Source organism: Amblyraja radiata, chromosome 6 (genome assembly GCF_010909765.2).
Source record: "Amblyraja radiata isolate CabotCenter1 chromosome 6, sAmbRad1.1.pri, whole genome shotgun sequence".
Taxonomy (NCBI): domain Eukaryota; kingdom Metazoa; phylum Chordata; class Chondrichthyes; order Rajiformes; family Rajidae; genus Amblyraja; species Amblyraja radiata.
This window is the reverse complement of record NC_045961.1, coordinates 10,704,929-10,723,963: the sequence shown is the minus strand read 5'-3', so window position 1 is coordinate 10,723,963 and position 19,035 is coordinate 10,704,929. Positions and strand designations below refer to the sequence as shown.

At 39.8% G+C, this 19,035-nt stretch overlaps 1 protein-coding gene across 2 annotated transcripts in view; it reads right to left on the bottom strand.

The window, feature by feature from the left end:
- Positions 1 to 15,058, bottom strand: part of efnb2 (ephrin B2) — a 59,741-nt gene extending 44,683 nt beyond the window's left edge. Inside the window, exon 1 of one of the 2 annotated variants that reach the window (XM_033022207.1) lies at positions 14,389 to 15,058. In XM_033022207.1, coding sequence (XP_032878098.1) covers positions 14,389 to 14,507 — 119 coding nt within the window. In that variant the 5' untranslated portion in view covers positions 14,508 to 15,058. The remainder of the gene's footprint in view (positions 1 to 14,388) is intronic. The other variant, XM_033022206.1, reaches the window with a different exon arrangement.
- Positions 15,059 to 19,035: the final 3,977 nt, after the last annotated feature.

The window sequence follows — 19,035 nt, the reverse complement described above, 5'->3', positions numbered from 1 at the left end:
TGATTTTTCTGGAAAAAGAGGAACACTAAATGATTTTCACATTGGCAAGATGTTTTCTACCTAATTTGGGACAGCAACAGTAATCAATAACACTGAGCAATTTTACTTGTTACATTTCAACATTAATCACACACCTCTACATTTTAGCCTTTCATTTTGTAAACTGTTTATATAAATTATTCTATGAGTTACACTTATTAAAAGACAGATTAGAAACATAGAAAATAGGTGCAGGAGGAGGCCATTCGGCCCTTTGAGCCAGCACCGCCATTCATTGTGATTAACCGAATAGTCTAAACAATGTAGCAAATTGATACAATAACTAACAAAATGGTATTGCTATGTTTCTACTTATGATTGCTTTAATTTCAATTAAGAACTTTTGACGCTCTCAGATACTAACAGTGGTTGAGGCCTAAAATAGGTGACCTTTATCAAAAAGGTTCCAACTTAGATGTGTAGGAAGGAACTGCAGACACTGGTTTAAACCAAAGATAGACACAAAAAGCTGGAGTAACTCAACGGGTCAGACAGTATCTCTGGAGAAAAGGGATAGGTGATGTTTCGGGTCGAGACCCTTCTTCAGACTGTGAATTTGTTAATTGAGTGTGATTAAGATTCTGTAGTTGTTTTTCTAGTGTCTCTGAGGGGGGAAGGAAATAGCCATCTTTGCCCCATTGCCCACTTTCCTGAATGATCAGTGGTATTTATAATCTATAAACCCCCTTCCAAGTGGCACAACGTTAACTCATGCTGCTGATAAACTCATTAGCAACCTGTAAAACAAGGGTCGATCAACATCTTGCCCCAATTACCCTTCAAGGCTAACGGATGAATATTAGATTCTGGAGAGTTAAAGGACTGCATTCCAGAGGAGCAGGCCAAGCGGGAATGAGCATAGAGAAACAATGAATATTATTGGGAGCAAAACAAATAGTTATGGTATTTTTTCATACTTCCACAGTAGCTCGGAAACAAAATTCCCAACAGACTTTCTCTGTTTCTCTCAAAGTTTAAGTTTCTCTCAAAGTGAAGTTTTTAAAACCAGTTACACATGTATCTTCATATGAACAAATTATGTAATTGATTACATGTCGTCCCCCCCCCCCATCCTTTGGTGGTACTGAATTTAAATATATTTTAACAGATTGTACATCTAACAGTTGATACTTCATTTGGCCTTTCATTTCCTGAGACAGCTGGATGTACTTATTAGGATCATGGGGGGAAAGGATTGGGTTGAATACTGAAGATCAGTGCAGTTGTGTTGGGAGGGAAGCCGTACTGGGGAAACGCCGTTATCAGAGTAGAGAGTGGACAATGTGGTGTTTATCTTAGCCTTTCTCGTGGAGGGATAGACTAAAGTCTGCGCCTGAAAGATGGTTACATCAATCGCACTATGTTTTCCTTTCAGATAACCTCAGACCTGCCAATTCTCCCATATTCCGTTGCAACTCAGCATGTTACTCTCTGTGGCATAAATAGATGAAAGAAACAATCTCAAAGTGAACTTAAGCCAACAGAATTGCCACTGCTGGGCCGGAGGAGAAAATAAAACTCTCTTGCCTAACCAATGGTACAAGCTAGAGCTTTGGGCGTACGGGTGTACAATAACGCAGCAAATTAAATCTACCTTTTTCATATTACGCACAATGAATGAACAAGAACTGAGCAGCTTTTCTTTACCGTCCTCCAGCCCAAGCCAGAAATACATGCCCTTTATACATCCTAATCCTAACCTGCCGTTACAGAGCAAAATGCTCATCAGCTCTGAACACTGCTTCCCTCCTTTCCCTTTCAAATCTCAATGATAGATGTGTCAGTTTGGGCATGAAAAAAATCTATATGTTGCCTTGGCAACAACAGTTCCCACTTATATTTCGCACACAAAATGGTTCCACCACCCCACTACTTATCAGAGAGACATAATTTTAGCGAGATTTTGATTTCCATATTCTGTCCCATGCTTTACATTGCTGGTTTCAGCTGGTTTCAAACAAATTATTGTCAATAACTTGAGGTTGATATCTTTTTAAATACTGTACTGAGACTTCCCAAAAATCTCTACCCAATGTTTGAAGGATGTTTCTCAGAAGAAAATACTTGAATACTTCTGCAAGAAACCATATAATGTGTCAAACAAGCCATGCCCATGCCTACAAATATCCACATTATTCCCTTTATCATGTATCTGTACACTGCCAATGGCTCGACTGTAATCATGTTTTGTCTTTCCACTGACTGGGTAGTACGCAACAAAAGCTTTTCACTGTACCTCGGTATACGTGACAATAAACAAAACTAAACTAAACATTAATCTAGGAAAGCTAAATGAAAAATGTAACACCTTAAACATGTTTTTCTGATCAGCAACAACTGTTTTATTTTATTCCCAGTATTTTGAATTATGGAAATTTGATTTGTTTTTGGCGATGTTTATCAACCTTACTCCAATACAGAGAGAGAAGGGGAAAAAATCTGCAAGAAGAGCAAATTATTACTGTGTATGGTAGTGGTTACGAAAACCTGTTTGACAATTCTTCTACTCTACAAGGTTTATACGTAAATATTTTGCCTTAAAATATAAAAGTTCAACAAAATGTTTACAATACACATAGTTAATCATGGTACCTTATGATGAAAAGACTCAACTGTCTTTACCAACGTTTCTCCAGCACCTTTACTGCTCATGCACAAAATTATTCAACATCAAAAGGCAGTTGTTGCCAAACCTAACCAACAATGATTTTACTGAAGTTGCATTTTTCTTTGTTCTTTTCTCCTTTGTCAGTTAGAACAAAATTATAAGATGTCAAGATGTTCTGCACCCATGCAAATACTGTCTGCATTCCTTCAATATGACATAATTTGAATCAATACTTTAATACATAAATTATATGTAAACCTCTTAAGTAAAAAGCTGATCAACCTGTTCTCCCTCTTAACAGGGCCAATGGCACAGGAACTGATGGGATACTTCACATAAAAATGTCTACTTTATACATCCCAATCATTAGTAGAAGGAACTTGCCCCAACCAGCCTAACTTAGTGCACAATGTGCAGGAAGGAACTGCAGGTGCTGGTTTACACCGAACATAGACACAAAGTGCTGGAGGAACTCCGCAGGTCAGGCAGCATCTCTGGAGAAAATGAATAGGTATGCTTCTGTCAAGGGTCTGAAGAAGGGTCTCGACCCAAAACGTCACCTATTCCTTTTCTCCAGAAATGCTGCCTGACCTGCTGAGTTACTGCAGCATTTTGTGTTTGCCTTGTGCACAGCCCCACGTTCTAATGACCTCTACAGCCACACTTCATAAATAAACATTTGTTTCACTCTTTAATATAGGCAGATTCCCCTCTCATACTGTAAACAGATTAAAACAGTACCTTTCCCATGACTGATCTCGTTAGGTAGGATCGGGAAATGTGCTTTCATATCTGCCAGAATTAAAATTCCTCAGGGGTTAAGTATAAGGGTGGGAATGCAATGTCTAGAAACAGGCTTCTCGTTTGTTTGTTTTTTGCTGTAAGACAGCCGCACCTTCCAGACCCATGCAATTTTATGAAGGACATGGGACAAAATCCACTGCAGTGAGTCTTTTTCTTAAAGCAAGTGCAGGTCAGTTTTATCATATCTCTTCAAGTGGTATTTATGACCTCACATAAATCATGCTGATTCCCATGTACAGTACTATGTAGCAATTTATTTTAATCAAATTAATGCCTACTTCGCAAGAGTATAACAATTTAAATCTCTCCTGACAATAACACATTATGATTTTAACGCAGCCTGATTTTAATAAGCACAGTAACATGTTCAAAGAGCAGCATTCAAAACCCATTCTATTATGAACACCAAAACCATCAAGACAATTATGCATCTTAAGTCTAATCATGTCTGCAACAGATCTCAATCTTTTGTTACATAGAAGCATGGCAAAACCTGCACTATGCTGAGTCTAAATTCCATATTCTTATTAATTGTCACACTTTCAGGAATTTATCTAAAGTCTGTACTTTAAAAAGATTAAAGAACCTGATGAGTTTAATTTAACCAGAACATTCAATTTGTTTAATAAAAGTCTGTGACCGTGTATACGCAATGCACTTCTATTTATACAACAAAAATACTTCCTTCTTCCATTCTCAAATATTAAAGCAAGGTGACCCCAGATAAATTTACAATGTCCAGTTCTGGGCCAAACTCAGAACACAATTATATGGTGAGGAGGAGCAGTAGCAGAGCAGCGATAGGCTGCACAGCATCTTAAGCCTCCCATGTCTCTCAATAATATCATGGCTGATCAAATTGCAATGCATCTTGCTAGCCTGTCGTACCATCACTTTTCATCCATTGTTTATCAAGTAGTTTAGTTTACAGTGTTTGGGACAAAGACTCATTATTTATTTATTTGCCTCTGTACTCCACAATTTGAGAATTGTAATAGAAAAAAAATCACATGTGGTTAAAGTACACATTGTCAGAATTTATTAAAGGGTATTTTTATACATTTTGGTTTCACCATGTAGTAATTACAGCTGTGTTTATACATACCCCCCCCCCCCCCCCCTCCCATTTCAGGGCACCATAATGTTTGCGACACATGGCTTCACAGGTGTTTGTAATTGCTCAGGTGTGTTTAATTGCCTCCTTCATGCAGGTATAAGAGAGCTCTCAGCAAGTCTTTCCATCACCTTTGGAAACTTTTATTGCTGTTTATCAACATGAGGGACAAAGTTATGCCAATAAAAGTCAAAGAAGCCATTATGAGACTGAGAAACAAGAATAAAACTGTTAGAGGCATCAGCTAAACCTCAGGCTTACCAAAATCAACTGTTTGCAACATCATTAAGATGAAAGAGAGCACTGGTGAGCTTACTAATCGCAAAGGGACTGGCAGGCCAAGGAAGACATCCACAGCTGATGGCAGAGGAATTCTCTCTATAAGAAAAATCCACAAACACCTGTCCGACAGATCAGAAACACTCTTCAGGTGTGGATTTGTCAATGACCACTGTCCGCAGAAGACTTCATGAACAGAAATACAGAGGCTACACTGCAAGATGCAAACCACTGGTTAGCCACAAAACTAGATGGCCTGGCTATAGTTTGCCACAAAGTATTTAAAAGAGCAACCACAGTTCTGGAAAAGGGTCTTGTAGACAGATGAGACAAAGATTAACTGATATCAGAGTGACGGCAAGTGCAAAGTATGGAGGAGAGAAGGAACTGCCTAATATCCAAAGCATACCACCTCATCTGTGAAACACGGTGGTGGGGGTGTTATGGCCTGGGCAGGTATGGCTGCTGAAGGTACTGCCTCACTTATCTTCATTGATGAGACAACTGATGATGGTAGTAGCATAATGAATTCTTTGTAGAAACATCCTATCTGCTCAAGTTCAAATAAATGCCTCAAAATTCATTGGCCGGTGGTTCATTCTATAGTAAGACAATGATCCCAAACATACTGCTAAAGCAATAAAGGAGTTTTTCAAAGCTAAAAAATGGTCAATTTGTGAGTGGCCAAGTCAATCGCCCGATCTGAACCCAATTGAGCATGCCTTTTATATGCTGGAGAGAAAACTGAAGGGGACTTGCCCCCAAAACAAGCATAAGCAATACAGGCCTGGAAGAGCATCACCAGACATCTCAAGACATCCAACAACTGGTGATGTCCATGAATCGCAGACTTCAAGCAGTTTCAAGCAAAGTATACTAAATATACTAAACATGACTACTTCCATTTACATGACATTGCTGTGCCCCTAACATTATGGTGCCCTGAAATGGGGGACTATGTATAAACACTGCTGTAATTACTACATGGTGAAACCAAAATATTTAAAAATGGCCTTTATTAAAATCTGACAATGTGCACTTTAATCACATGTGATTCTTTCTATCACAAATCTCATCAAACCTCGGTCTCTGGCTCTGTGAGGCAGTAACTGTATCGAGTACTTCGCAGTTTGTCATTTTAAATTGTTTTAAGAGTCACTAAGGAGGGGTTCCAATGACTCACAAACTCTGAGTGAAAAAAAATTACTTTGTCTCTGCTTTAAATGGGTATACCATTATTTTAAAAGTTTCTGCTAATTCTATGTTCTCCCCACAACAAATACATCTTCTCCATATTTAACAAGTCAAGTATCTTTGAGACCTTTTATGTATCAATGAAGTTTTGTTCTTACTGTTCTAAACTCCACAAGGTACCAAGCCTAAAGACATGTGATTTACCTTCAAAAGAGTGGTATAATATAACAACACCTGTGATCTACCTAAAATGACTCATTGTCAAATATGATTTGAATATGCTATGATACATTAGATTTAATGTTTCATTTAATGTTTTGTACAGATGAATATGTTACAAGCATATCAAGCAATTCAGTATTTGCATCATCATTTTGCATAATATCATTCCCTGGTTCATTTATGTTCACAACTGGCATAATGCACAAATTGAACATTTCTATTTTTGAAATCCAATTTTATCAAAGTGTTTCTTGCCCAGTGTATTCTCTGTACCTTTAAGCAACTTATTTATGAATCGACATAACTAAGTTTGATAAAGAGAAGAGATTGGGTACAACAGTCATTAGCATTCAGGAACTGGAACTTTTATTTAATTAGGACTGCAAAGAAAGGACTTTCTCAAGTAACAAGAAACATGTGCGCAATATATTTTCAAACCATTTTTTTATCTCAATATATCCCAAACCACCTGATCTTCGTGTTTTTTACAATAATATATATCTCCTAAACGTCACAATATTTGCTAGTGATATTTTTAACATCTTCCTTCATAGAAAGGCTACCTATAATTTGTCGAGGTAGGATGTAGTGACATATTCAAGTGACCTTTCTTTGAATGGAGAGCCTGATAATATGATCTTTGCTCACATCACACATGCTTTTACTCACTAAGGCTAATCAGAAGGGAAACCCTGGTTCATTCTCCTCCCAGTCCAGGGGCACAGAGCATACTGGAGCACCTCATCGTTCTATCTGTGTCATATATTGCATTTACTTAGACAACCCACCATTGAGCCCAATAATGCAAAAATATTATTTTGCAGAGTAGGAATGTGTTAATACTGAACACGTAATTGGTAGGAATTAATCACCTGAGCTATTTGAGGTAGCTGACTGTGAATTGAGAATATATTAATTTACCAAAACTCAAACACTATTTTATTCTGGCATTGATTAGCCGTATCAGAGCACAACACCTTCTAGTCAAGTTACGATAGTGAATACGAAATGCCTCACCAGCACAGATGCTAATGTGTCTACAAACCACAAATGGATTTGCTTGTCCTTTCAAAATCTGTTCCCTTTGAAAAGTGGCATGCTTCTTAATGAAGCAAAATTCACTGCCTAGACGTTCTGGTTCTTTGAACAGAAAGCTGTCTGTTGGCTCTGCGCTCGTGTTGATGTGAAGGAAGGAACTGCAGATGCTGGTTTACACTGAAGATAGACACAAGATGCTGGAGTAAAACGGGACTGCCAGTATCTCTGGAGAGAAGGAATAGGTGACGTTTTGTGTCGAGACCCTTCTACAGACTGAGATGCTTGCATTTTACATGTTCTATGCCTTCAGCTGCTGCTGCTTGTTCGCAACCCCAATATTCCCTTGGAAACAAAAAACCTAGATACTTTGTCTATAATACAGATCAGCATTTTATTTCTTTATGGTTAGGTTTATCATGATGTACACTAGGGCCCTGCCCAAAATCTAGTTTTTTGATCATTTGAATTATTCAAAGAAGTTCAGGTAATATTTGCACAACACGGCATTTGATAGCAGTGATGTTACGCTCACCTCTGAATTTTCTTCAGACAAACCTCATAAATGTAAGCCAGAAACAACTGCCTATTCAACTACTTCCTCCACCAACATCTTTCATGACAGTACTTTTAAAGAAGGCATCTCTCACAACTAACTGAAGGAAATAAGTCAGATTCAGAAGTGCTATGAGTAATGGTATCAGTACAACCACTCTCAAAAATCTCACATAATGAACAGATTCTGTAATTCAACAAGACCAGGACTGATTGTGTATCTCAGCACCACTTGGCTGCACTAACTCCATATTCCCTTGATTACCTTAATTTATAAAAAAAAGAATTATCGCCTCTTTATTGAATTTACTCGTCCTGAAAGCATTTACAGAAATTAATAATCATAGTTTGTTCCTTTGCTACAGTCCTTTGAAAGATCAGAACTAAGAAATTTTATCATTGAGCTTCCTTTGTTCATCAATTTCCTGGAGACACATTGAATTGCACCAGAAAAAATTTAATTCTTGGGGGAAAATAAAAGAATATTCCTTAATAATAAAGGTTGCCTCTTTATTATTATTCCCATGTCACAGGAAGCATGTTAGAAACACAAGATATTTTAAAGAATGACTGCAGAAATAAACGGGAATTATGAAAAATAGCAGTTTTTCTCAGTCGGTCAGAGAAGATTAAGAGGAATCTTACAGAGGCTTCATAAGGTGATAGGAGCAGAATTAGGCCATTCGGCCCATCAAGTCCACTTCGCCATTCAATCATGGCTGATCTATCTCTCCCTTCTAACCCCATTATCCTGCCTTCTCCCCTTAACCCCCGACATCCGGAAATTATAAAGAATCTTGTGATGGGCTCTTTTAACCAACTGGCGAACGGATTAAAAAAAAGTACTGACTGATTTTTTGAACCAATGGTTATTGGAACATGGATACTTTTGCATTATAACCATTAAAACAGAGCTCCTAATGACAGTTGTATGGGAAGTGGACAATAACAAATCAAAGGATATGAGGAACAGGGAAATTAGATTAGGATGAATGGCCTCAGGTGAAAACATGCACAGTGGCACTGGGGCAAATGATCTCCATATGCATATGGTTCAGAACATTAACATAACTGAATGGAATTGAGACTTGCATCTTTTACTTTTAAGCAGAGGTGAAAGACAGATAAAAAATATCAAACCTCCCTGTTGTTTTGTATGGACATCATAGCAATGGGTTTTTGTACATCTGAAAACCAATTTTTGGTATTAGTCTGACTGGAAAATGTTAATTGTCAAATGTTCCAGCTAGCCTTGATGATTTTGCCCAAATCATAAGATTCTGGAGAATTATAAATAAGGAAACAGCAGCAATCAGATGACAGTAAATGTGCATAGGCTCTTTGTTTAAGTACAACATTGAGACAGTACAAGTTCTCAAGAATTAGTATGTCCACACCCTAACTGCTGTGACAATTGTAAATCAATTCAATTTAGGGCTGATGTGAATGAATAGAACTTGAGAGGGGGAAAAACTGCCAATTTACCATTAACCATCATAAGTGAAATTTAAAAAGCAATTCACGTAAAGAAAAACTTTATACATACGTTTCTAATATATTGTAAAAAAAATACTCATCTGATCAGATCACAGACTGAAAGCGTAAATTGTGCTTTCATCCTTTTGAGATGCAGGAGAGTAATAGAGATAATGATGTTCACCATTACCTTAGGGATGGGCCTTGGTAGATCCCAAAAATGAATTAAAAAAACTTTTGGGTTTTTTTCAATCATGAATTTATCAAGATTGATCTGTGCTTGCTGCCTTCAGTGCATTATAGAAGCACTTCACAGCAAGCAAGCAAAACTATTCCTCTCTCTCCTCGCTTGAGAGTGAACGGGCAACGAAGCAATTCGTGAGCAATGTGCCAATGTAAAACAAGGTGTCTATGAGCAGGATGCTCATTAATCTCAATGCTGCATGGATATTCTCTGGTGAGAGTTCATTGCATCAGCCCAATAAGCTGTAGAAAATAGTCAGTTCCTTAAAATGCATGAAAACACTATGCGACACATCGCAGAGCAGACTGGGCAGATAAGACGATCCACCCTTGCCACACAGGTTAAAAGGCCCAGTAAACAGAGGGAACATGAGGAAAATATAACAACTGCAAAACAAAGTTTATATCTCGTTTAAGAAGGAACTGCAGATGCGGGAAAATCGAAGGTAGACAAAAATGCTGGAGAAACTCGGCGGGTGAGGCAGCAGCTATGGAGCAAAGGAAATAGGCAACGTTTCGGCCCAAAACGTTGCCTATTTCCTTCGCTCCATAAATGTTGCCTCACCCACTGAGTTTCTCCAGCATTTTTGTCTACCTCCAAGGTTTATATTTCATAGAAACATAGAAAATAGGAGCAGGAGGAGGCCATTCAGCCCTTCGAGCCAGCACCGCCATTCATTGTGATCATGGCTGATCGTCCCCTATCAATAGCCCGTGCCTGCCTTCTCCCCATATCCCTTGACTCCACTAGCCCCTAGAGCTCTATCTAACTCTCTCTTAAATCCATCCAGTGACTTGGCCTCCACTGCCCTCTGTGGCAGGGAATTCCATAAATTCACAACTCTGGGTGAAAAAGTTTTTTCTCACCTCAGTCGTAAATGACCTCCCCTTTATTCTAAGACTGTGGTTCTGGACTCGCCCAACCTGGGTTTGCTAGTTTTGGTGAGATATTTCTTGTAAATGTCATTAGACTTTCCATCTCCTGCCATCAATATTATTCTCAGCCTCATTAATAAGTCAATTTACTAAAGGAAATGAGAAAACTTTATTTCAAAACTCCTAAATATTCCTTCTATTTGGCTTATAGCAGTGTCCAGGAAGTTACTTCTTAATTCAATGAAATGCTGGGCCAAAGCTGTAGGAGTTAATAAGTATCACCTGCATAAACTAAATAAGATAACTGGTTAACCAACATTATATTTGATCAACTTTGTACAACTCACTTCTCAAAGCCTCCAACTTGAATGTAAGAATATTTCCGATGTACAATCAGACATCATACTATGATTCTGATCATCCAATTCAGATTGTGAATCTGTTCCAAACCATTTTGCACAAGTCTGGCAATAATTACATCAGAATCAACCCCACCCCACGAACCTCTGGAAAATATAGTTTTAGAAGCTCTAGAAAATATCAATAAACCACAATGTGGGAAAGAGGCACACAGTCAGCTACTGACTGACTACACTCTCTTGTTGGGTTTGGGCTTTTTTAAGCATATGAAGAGTGACCTCTGTAGGACTATTTGGAGAGATCTGTATGTCATCGCTGGAGTGTGCTAAAAGCTACCATTCACCCACACGCATCTACCTTTTGACTGAAATTTCTCCTTGTACTTCTACAAGGAGGTTTCGATATTTTATTGATGTAATTACTGGTGCCAGATTTTCAATTCAGAAATAATTCTTGAATAGAGATGTTAGAAAATTTAAACCTTGGCAAAACACTAGTTTAATTTGGGGTTTTCACTTTGTGGACTGATGTAAACGGTGTCATCTATACTTAACGTCAATGTGTCTCTCGTTACATATATGAGATTACGAAAATGGGCAATATTCAGACAGGATATAAAACGTATATTTAACAACACAATATACCACAGGCTAAATTTTGAATTTTGCAAACTCAATGATCAAAACGATTTGCTTACATGTCGCTAATACAAAAAAAACATTTTGCCTGCAAATAATTGTGTGGGTTTATTTTCTAAGAAAGGGGGAAATGGATAACATGATTAGTTCACTGCAGTCACCAGTTTAATGCGCTGGGCCTGCGTGGCTCGTTTGGGATAAACATTTTTTTAATCGGAAATGTTCTGAACCAAATCAAAAGTTCCACTTCCCACAGAATGCCCCAGCACCTGAAGACTGAGAGTTAAAAAGTATTGGCTGATTCGAGCGATTTCTGCACCAGCTATTGACCGGTTAGAATTACACCACTCGTCTTTCCGGCTGCCTCTAAATCAGCTGCGGCTGGAATGACCTTGGGAGGAAAATGAGGAACGATACACGTTTACATTCCCGTCGCAGCAAAAGACAAACTGGTGGAGGAACTCCTCGGGTCGGTCTGAAGAACGTGGTCTGTCCATTTCCCGTCACAGATTCTGTCTGACCCGCTGGTTTCCTCCAGCATTTGTGTGTTTTAATCACTCAAATTAGCAGAGGGTGTCGGGTTAGAGAAAGATTTGTTTTTAAATTTGTGAAATCGATTTTCTTTGACGAAAAGTCGAACAAAGTTATTAGTTAGCTCGAATCTTCTACTTGCAATGTATTCCTACATTGTAATTGGTCATTTCTTTCTCCCAGCTAAATCTGAGTAAAACGTCGCACCTGTCGGCTGACTGCGAGTTACTCCGAAGCCACATCGGTCAACAATACCCGCTTCTCGGCATTTTGTGAACATTTTATTTGGAGCAGATGGCGCGGTAAGAACAAACTCTCTTGAAAAACCACTACTCTTTCACTCCAACGTGCTGGAGAAAACTGATGCAACTTTTATTGAACGAAAGTGTCACTTCACTGAAGATAAATGGCCAAGCCGTAATGTGATTTCTCAATCAATTTAACAGTATCTTATTCAACTCCTAAATCTAATCCAAACCTGGGCGAGTTTGATCACACTCCATCGATCCTTGATTTCCACCAGCGAACGGGCCTTATGCTGGCAGTGCTCCTTCCTGCCCATCTCCCCCTTATGTGGCCTGAATGCTTCTTTAAACGGGGAAGGAGACCCTGAGTTTCTGTTTGACAAAGAGACAAAGCCCAGAAGCAAACCACAAGTTACATGTTGAGCTCTTGGGGGTAATTTAGATGTCCGCCATCTGCCCTCTAGAGATATTTATTTTCGCGTTTTATTTCTGATTCTGCACTATCTTTATATATTCTGTTGTGCTGCTGCATGCAAGAATTTCATTTTTCTATCTGGGACATATGACAGTAAAACACGACTGTTCTGCAACCGATAACCATGAAATGTTGAGGGAGCGCGAACAGGCACAGAGTGTCGTGTAGTAAATAATGGTAATAAAATACGATTTAATCATATACCAGCGCTTAGGAAATATTCTACTCTCATTTGTGATCCGATGCATTGATGCCGAGGTAAATACTATGGTAACTTAAAAATGAGTGACCGAGCGGGTGTGCTCGTGATTAAACTTTGACGGGATGGGGTCGGAGAGGGCGGGTAATTAACGCGGGGCCAAAACTGAGCATATTTAGATTTGTCATCCAACCTTCTTATCTTATCTTAACCTGTTGTGTGGTAGATGGGACTGGGATAATCCATTTACTCTAACACTTTAAACAAACATTTGCTCAATGAGTTTCAAACTAAGGATTTACTGAAACTCCGATAAGATGCTGATTCATTCACAGGACAGTTCTAGGCGTACACGGTTTTAACTGTTTGTGTTTTTCCTTCGTGTAAAGTGATAGACTGCGAACTGAAAATCTGAAAAGATAATTATCCTTCAGAGGAAGTGATTAGACGACACCATCACAAAAAAGGCTGAGCAAATTAAATATCTTCGGTTAATGATCTGTTCTGATGTAACTCTAATTTTACTATGGGGACCTGGTGTAATCAGAACCATTAGTAGTCTGAGAAGCCAATCGGCAGAGTTTAGGGAAAGGGTGGTCGTGGGGGTGGGGAAGGTGTTTATTTTGAGTTTAAATGTTGCCTTTATTTAAATAAGGTGCGCATCTCCCTGTATGAAGAAACCAATGAGATTTCGGATCGATCATCCATACCGACTGTAACCTGCTTTTGCGTTACACATGGAGTGAAGTCTGTGTAAAAGATTAGATTTCTTGGAGATAATCATCCTGCAGTAAAAAAAATTCAGGCAAAGCCTCAGATGCTGCCTGATTATTGACTGTAGAATCTCATCCAGCACATAATCAGGTAGAATCGCTTGATACTGTCGAACATTAGCTCCGAACCCTGCACTAACGCCACCTGCTTCCTTGTCAGTTTGCCCGCTGCTCGAACAGATAGCGCTCTGGGGTTATGAGTAGCTCTCTGCGAGGTCTCTGTTTCGACCCAGCAGTATCCTGTTTCTATCTCGCCACGCTCCGATCCCGTTCTCCCAGCCGAGTCACCGGGACTAACTGGATCTCTGCTGCAGATATCGTTCTGCTTTCAATTCCCGCCGTTCGTAAAATCCGTCCCACTCCCTCTACATTCAGAAACATTTCCCTTGGACATACCAAGGCCAATAATCTTTAAGCAATCGGCGCCCAGTCCCAGTCCCCGAGATCGCCGCTTCTAAGCATTCTCCTCCGGCTTCAATCTAAACAAGCAAGCTTGTGTTAGTCCTTGTGGACTGCTCAGACCCCCCTCGCTAATTATTGGGGGTCTCTTTAAATTGCGATACATTGCACGTGTGTCGATCTTTGTGATTACAACAGCAATGAGGACTATCCTCGCTAGTCATTCTCACCTTATGCCGAGTTGCGTATGATGTGTATATCATATCATAAGAAATAAAACAGCAAAGTTGCAGGTGTGGAGCCTGATCAGGGTCATTACTTACTTGGGATTTGAGGAATTCCAATATATAGGTGCCAAAATTTCACAATTTGATACTGCCATCCTGCATAAAACGCACAAAACTCCCAAATAGTATTTCCACAACGAGTTCCTTATCGCCATCGTCGCTGATCACTCTTCTCCGGCAATGTTGGTATAAATATATATTTTTAGCCTGTCCTCCTCTTGGGTCCGACTCCTCTCAAAGGTCTCAACGATATCCCTTTTTAACAAAAAAACGCACTTCTGGTCCGAGACTGCCTGGTCGAAACTTGAAATGGAGCGTCGCGTTGCTGTCGATACTGATCGGCCGGGGTTGTTAGCTGAGCGGAGCTCCGGATCTTACTCTCGGCAGAATGTCCTCTTCATTCCCCTTGTGTTCCTGGAAATTGCTGCAACTCTTGTTTTTTTCTGCAGCTAGGCACTTGCTTGCATCGTAACAGCAGTAAGAGCCAAAGATTTCAGTTGCAACGCTGCTTTCCGCTTGTAACCTTTGCTGTCTGCGATGCCCGAGTCTGTTCCGCTGTCAACAGAGGTACGAGCCGATGTGCGCGCATGCAAACGCGCTCTGCGTGTGGCGTGTGTGTGTTTGTGTGTGTGTGTTGTGCTGGGTATCGCTCTGGACACTTTCACGATCCAGGACGTGATGATCTTGCTCTTTGCAAGAAAGCTTTATACCTCCCACTAACCCAGGGTGAGAGCACTCAGCGTCTGCCGCCAGCTCATTGGTCCCTCCGGCCACCTGCCCCAGCAACTCCGCCCGACAGACAACCCTCTCCGCGCTACCATTGGACACGACAAGAGTCACTCTGGTCGTTCTCGCACCTCCATTGTTATTTCATCGGATTAAGGCTGATCGCAGTTTATTTGCAGCCTGCCCAAAAGCACAGGTAACCAAATAAAGCCAAACCAATAAGCTTTTCTCTGCAAACCCACACACACCATTTCATTTGCACCTTGATAATTGGAACCTCTGCCGATTATCACAAATCGCATTACACTGTTTGATAGACATAAAATGCTGGAAAAACTCAGCGGGACACCTCAGGGGAGAAGGAATGGGTGACGTTTCGGGTCGAGACCCTTCTTCAGACTGAGAGTCAGGGGAGAGGGGAACGAGAGATATAGACGGTGATTATAGAGAGATATAGAACAAAGATATGCAAAAAAAAGTAACAGTCTGAAGAAGGGTCTCGACCCGAAACGTCACCCATTCCTTCTATCCAGATATGCTGTCTGGCCCACTGAGTTACTCCAGCATTTTGTGTCTACCTTCAACCAAGTGATTCGATGTAAAGCAGCATCTTCCTACATGTTACTGTTTGATTTGCATGATAGGAGATGCAAGATGGTGGGCGGTGGAAATGCCCCTCGGCCACTGCACACTTTATCACTTCCATGAACTGGTAAAGTTTGCACTTAACAATGTGGGTTCCCCGTAATTCCCTGCGAATTGTTTTCCAGTGGAGCAGTTACCTTACGCTGCATTGGGGGATGGGGCGGGGAATGAGACGGGATTACATGAGTCAAGTGAAGAACGAAACCTAAATTTAATGGGGTGATTAATCGTGTAGCTAACGGGAAGTGCACCGTATTGCTTTCTTTACTGGCTTGCTGCAATTCCGTGCAATTATGCTGTATGGAAGGAATGACACGCCTGGGCTGGGCACCAAATGCATTGATGTAAGGTAGGGCATGCGAGACGCCAGCCTGGATCCGACCGACCTGCGTCTCTTCCATGGATCGACAGCGCCCACTAGAGACTTCATTTGAATATTTCATAACATGTTGACGAGACGAATCCTCTCACAGTCCCATCGATTTCAGCCCGGAGACAGTCTCGAGGCGAATCCACTGCACGATGAACGGTTTGTTTCTCGATTTAATGTTAATTATTAAAAAATACTACGAAAACCTGGTTGCTTTGTTCATTTAGTTACTTTCAAATCCATTGAGATGATTTAGAACTGTAACTTCAGACGAAACTCATTTGAACTAAACACCCGGGGAAAATGTTCAAATCCAAACTTTGAGCCCTTCAAGGGAACGGAATACTATTTACATTTTTCAACTAACACACTGTTTTCTTAAGCAGCAACACTGGTTTCGGAACGTGTTTGGTCGTTTAGCGTCAGCCGTTCAAATATGCAACCATTATGAATCAGACCCCGCGTGAATAGTTGATCATTTTTTGCCGTTAACTCCTGGCACAAACCCATTCAATGCAGTTAGGCTTATTCCAGATCTATACTAAGACGGGGTTTTTTGGGAAATAGGAAACAAAAAAATGCAAAAATTACTGAAAACATGCGTTTCCAACGAGCAATGGAAGCATACAGTTGGTGGAAATTGTATTTCTACATTTCAGTGCAGCTAGTGGGAAAATCAAGTGTTAATCGCGTTAAACAAAAGGCCCCACAGAGTACATGTTCTTTATGGATATTTAAATATGGGGTAAGGACTTCGAAGGTGCTAAAAGCGAGGTTCGTTTTATAAATCAAATATTCGAATCGCCAGACACGATCTAATTTACAGTTAGTCTCGGGAACCAGCATGATCGGAATCCCGGGCTCCTAACGCAATTTACTTTAAATGTACTTTAAATGGGGGTGATTAGATTTCAATTGTGAACGTGGGTTGCAACATGAAATAAGAAAACTCTAATATAATCAATGCAGGTGATTGAATCATCCAGCACGGTGACAAGTTCTCCAATGATAAAGAGAAACGTCTTTTTTTGTTTCGGCTTTACTTGTGATTTGAAAACGTTACTAAGCTAAAAAACATTAAAAAGCAATGACCAATTATGACATAAATAGTTTTCAATTCTTAATTTATATTGATAGTATATACTTTTAAATAATGAATTGAGGGTATGATGTTATGGTGCATCTTGATTTATCGGTTTCGCCATTCAATAGATTGGATCAGCCAAATATCCTAAATGGTCACATATTTATAGTGATAGTCTTAAACGCAAAGAACCCTCGATAGAAATGAATTTGTGTTAAATCTCGTTATCTCTCCATCCGTCCTCTATTTCGCGTGTCGGTTAACTCCATTTTCATAAAGGCAAAGTAGCAAATGAGTTGCAAATACATTCTGCTGGATATTTGGCTGCACCGTCGAAAGACGTACACATATCCAAGTTTGCATTTTGATACAAAGTGGATGCATCAAGATCAATGATCGGTTTATTTCGTGTTTGACGCAAACTACAATTGCATTTTATTAGTGATATGCTGTTAGTGCTAACCTGGGCGTTTCCTTGCATTGCCCACCTATCTGGGAATAAATGAGTTAAACAGAAATCGTCACGCGTGTCTCCCAACAACAGCAAGGCATTAGAAATGATCGTAAACCCTTTCAACATCACCCCTAACGACGACAGCTGTCGACACGTTTACTGCAAATTTTTATGTGGCAATTTACACGATGCTCATCAGGTCGGTGAACATTTGGTGATTAATAACATCGATGGGCGGAGAGGAAATCAGCGCTGAGAAGCGTTAAAGTTCTTCAGTTTCGCGACTGTAGCCTAAAGTAAGTCGAACCGAAGATCAGCTGTTGAGTTTATAGGCACCCCGTGAACTCGCAGCGTCCCCGTCCAACGCATGTGCGAATCTTTGTTTTCAGAAACTAGTCTCTGCTGAATTTCCTGTTGTTTCCCGGTTTGCGTTACCTGCGGACTGTAGACTACAATCTGTGAGAATTGCATTTCCGTATTGAAAACGTAGATTAGAATGAAAGTGAGCGGCGGGGAATAAGTGTTTGCAAATTCACATAAGCTGATGTACATATATATATATATAGCGCGGTCACTATATTTTCAAGCTAACACCAAGTAGCTGAAAACCCAAGTGATTTTTTTCCGCGGCGGACCTGCAGACTTTGATCTGTTTTCTGGATATAGTTTTAATTTTAACCTCAAACCTACAGGAAATGGCGGATTTGCTAACTGTCTGATCTTTCCCTTTTTCCCGTGACCCAGACAACAGGAATAATTGGCAGGACTGCGAAGCGAAAGAAATAGGAAATATCAACACTGCCCCCGGACCATAAAGAAACTACTCCACGATCAACAGGAATGGTATCACTTACACATTGCACAGGATCCAGAAAACTATTTCAAAGCAAATTCACAAGCCCATTAAATCGACATTGTCTTAAAATGTTCCTCAATGCATTCGTTATGCGAAGTGTAGTATTATAAATTATTATTTATCACCTGTCAGTATAACACTAGACCTTTCAAGACCGTTTGATAGTGTGTTATTGGTAGGGTATTACGTTTCGAATTAAACGTGCCCTTAGAGTTCACCATCGAAAACCTAAAGAAATGGAGACTCGAGTTTGTACCCCTTAAATATTCATCACACTCTTCCTTAAATATATATATTTTTCACAATTCATATTAAGCAAGTCGTCCCCTAGTTGGCATAAGATTTCTCATCGCGACTTTAATCTTATTGCAATGTTTTTGGGCGGCAATTTTCATTTTCCTTAAAATTCCGCTGCAAGTTATAGAAATGAAACACTTATTTTTAAATGTGGGTACGCTGGCGTATTGTTATATTTTAATTCTGATAAATAATTTAAAATGTAGGCTTTCATTTCAAATATAGAATCTGGTGGTTTTTAATAACTTGCA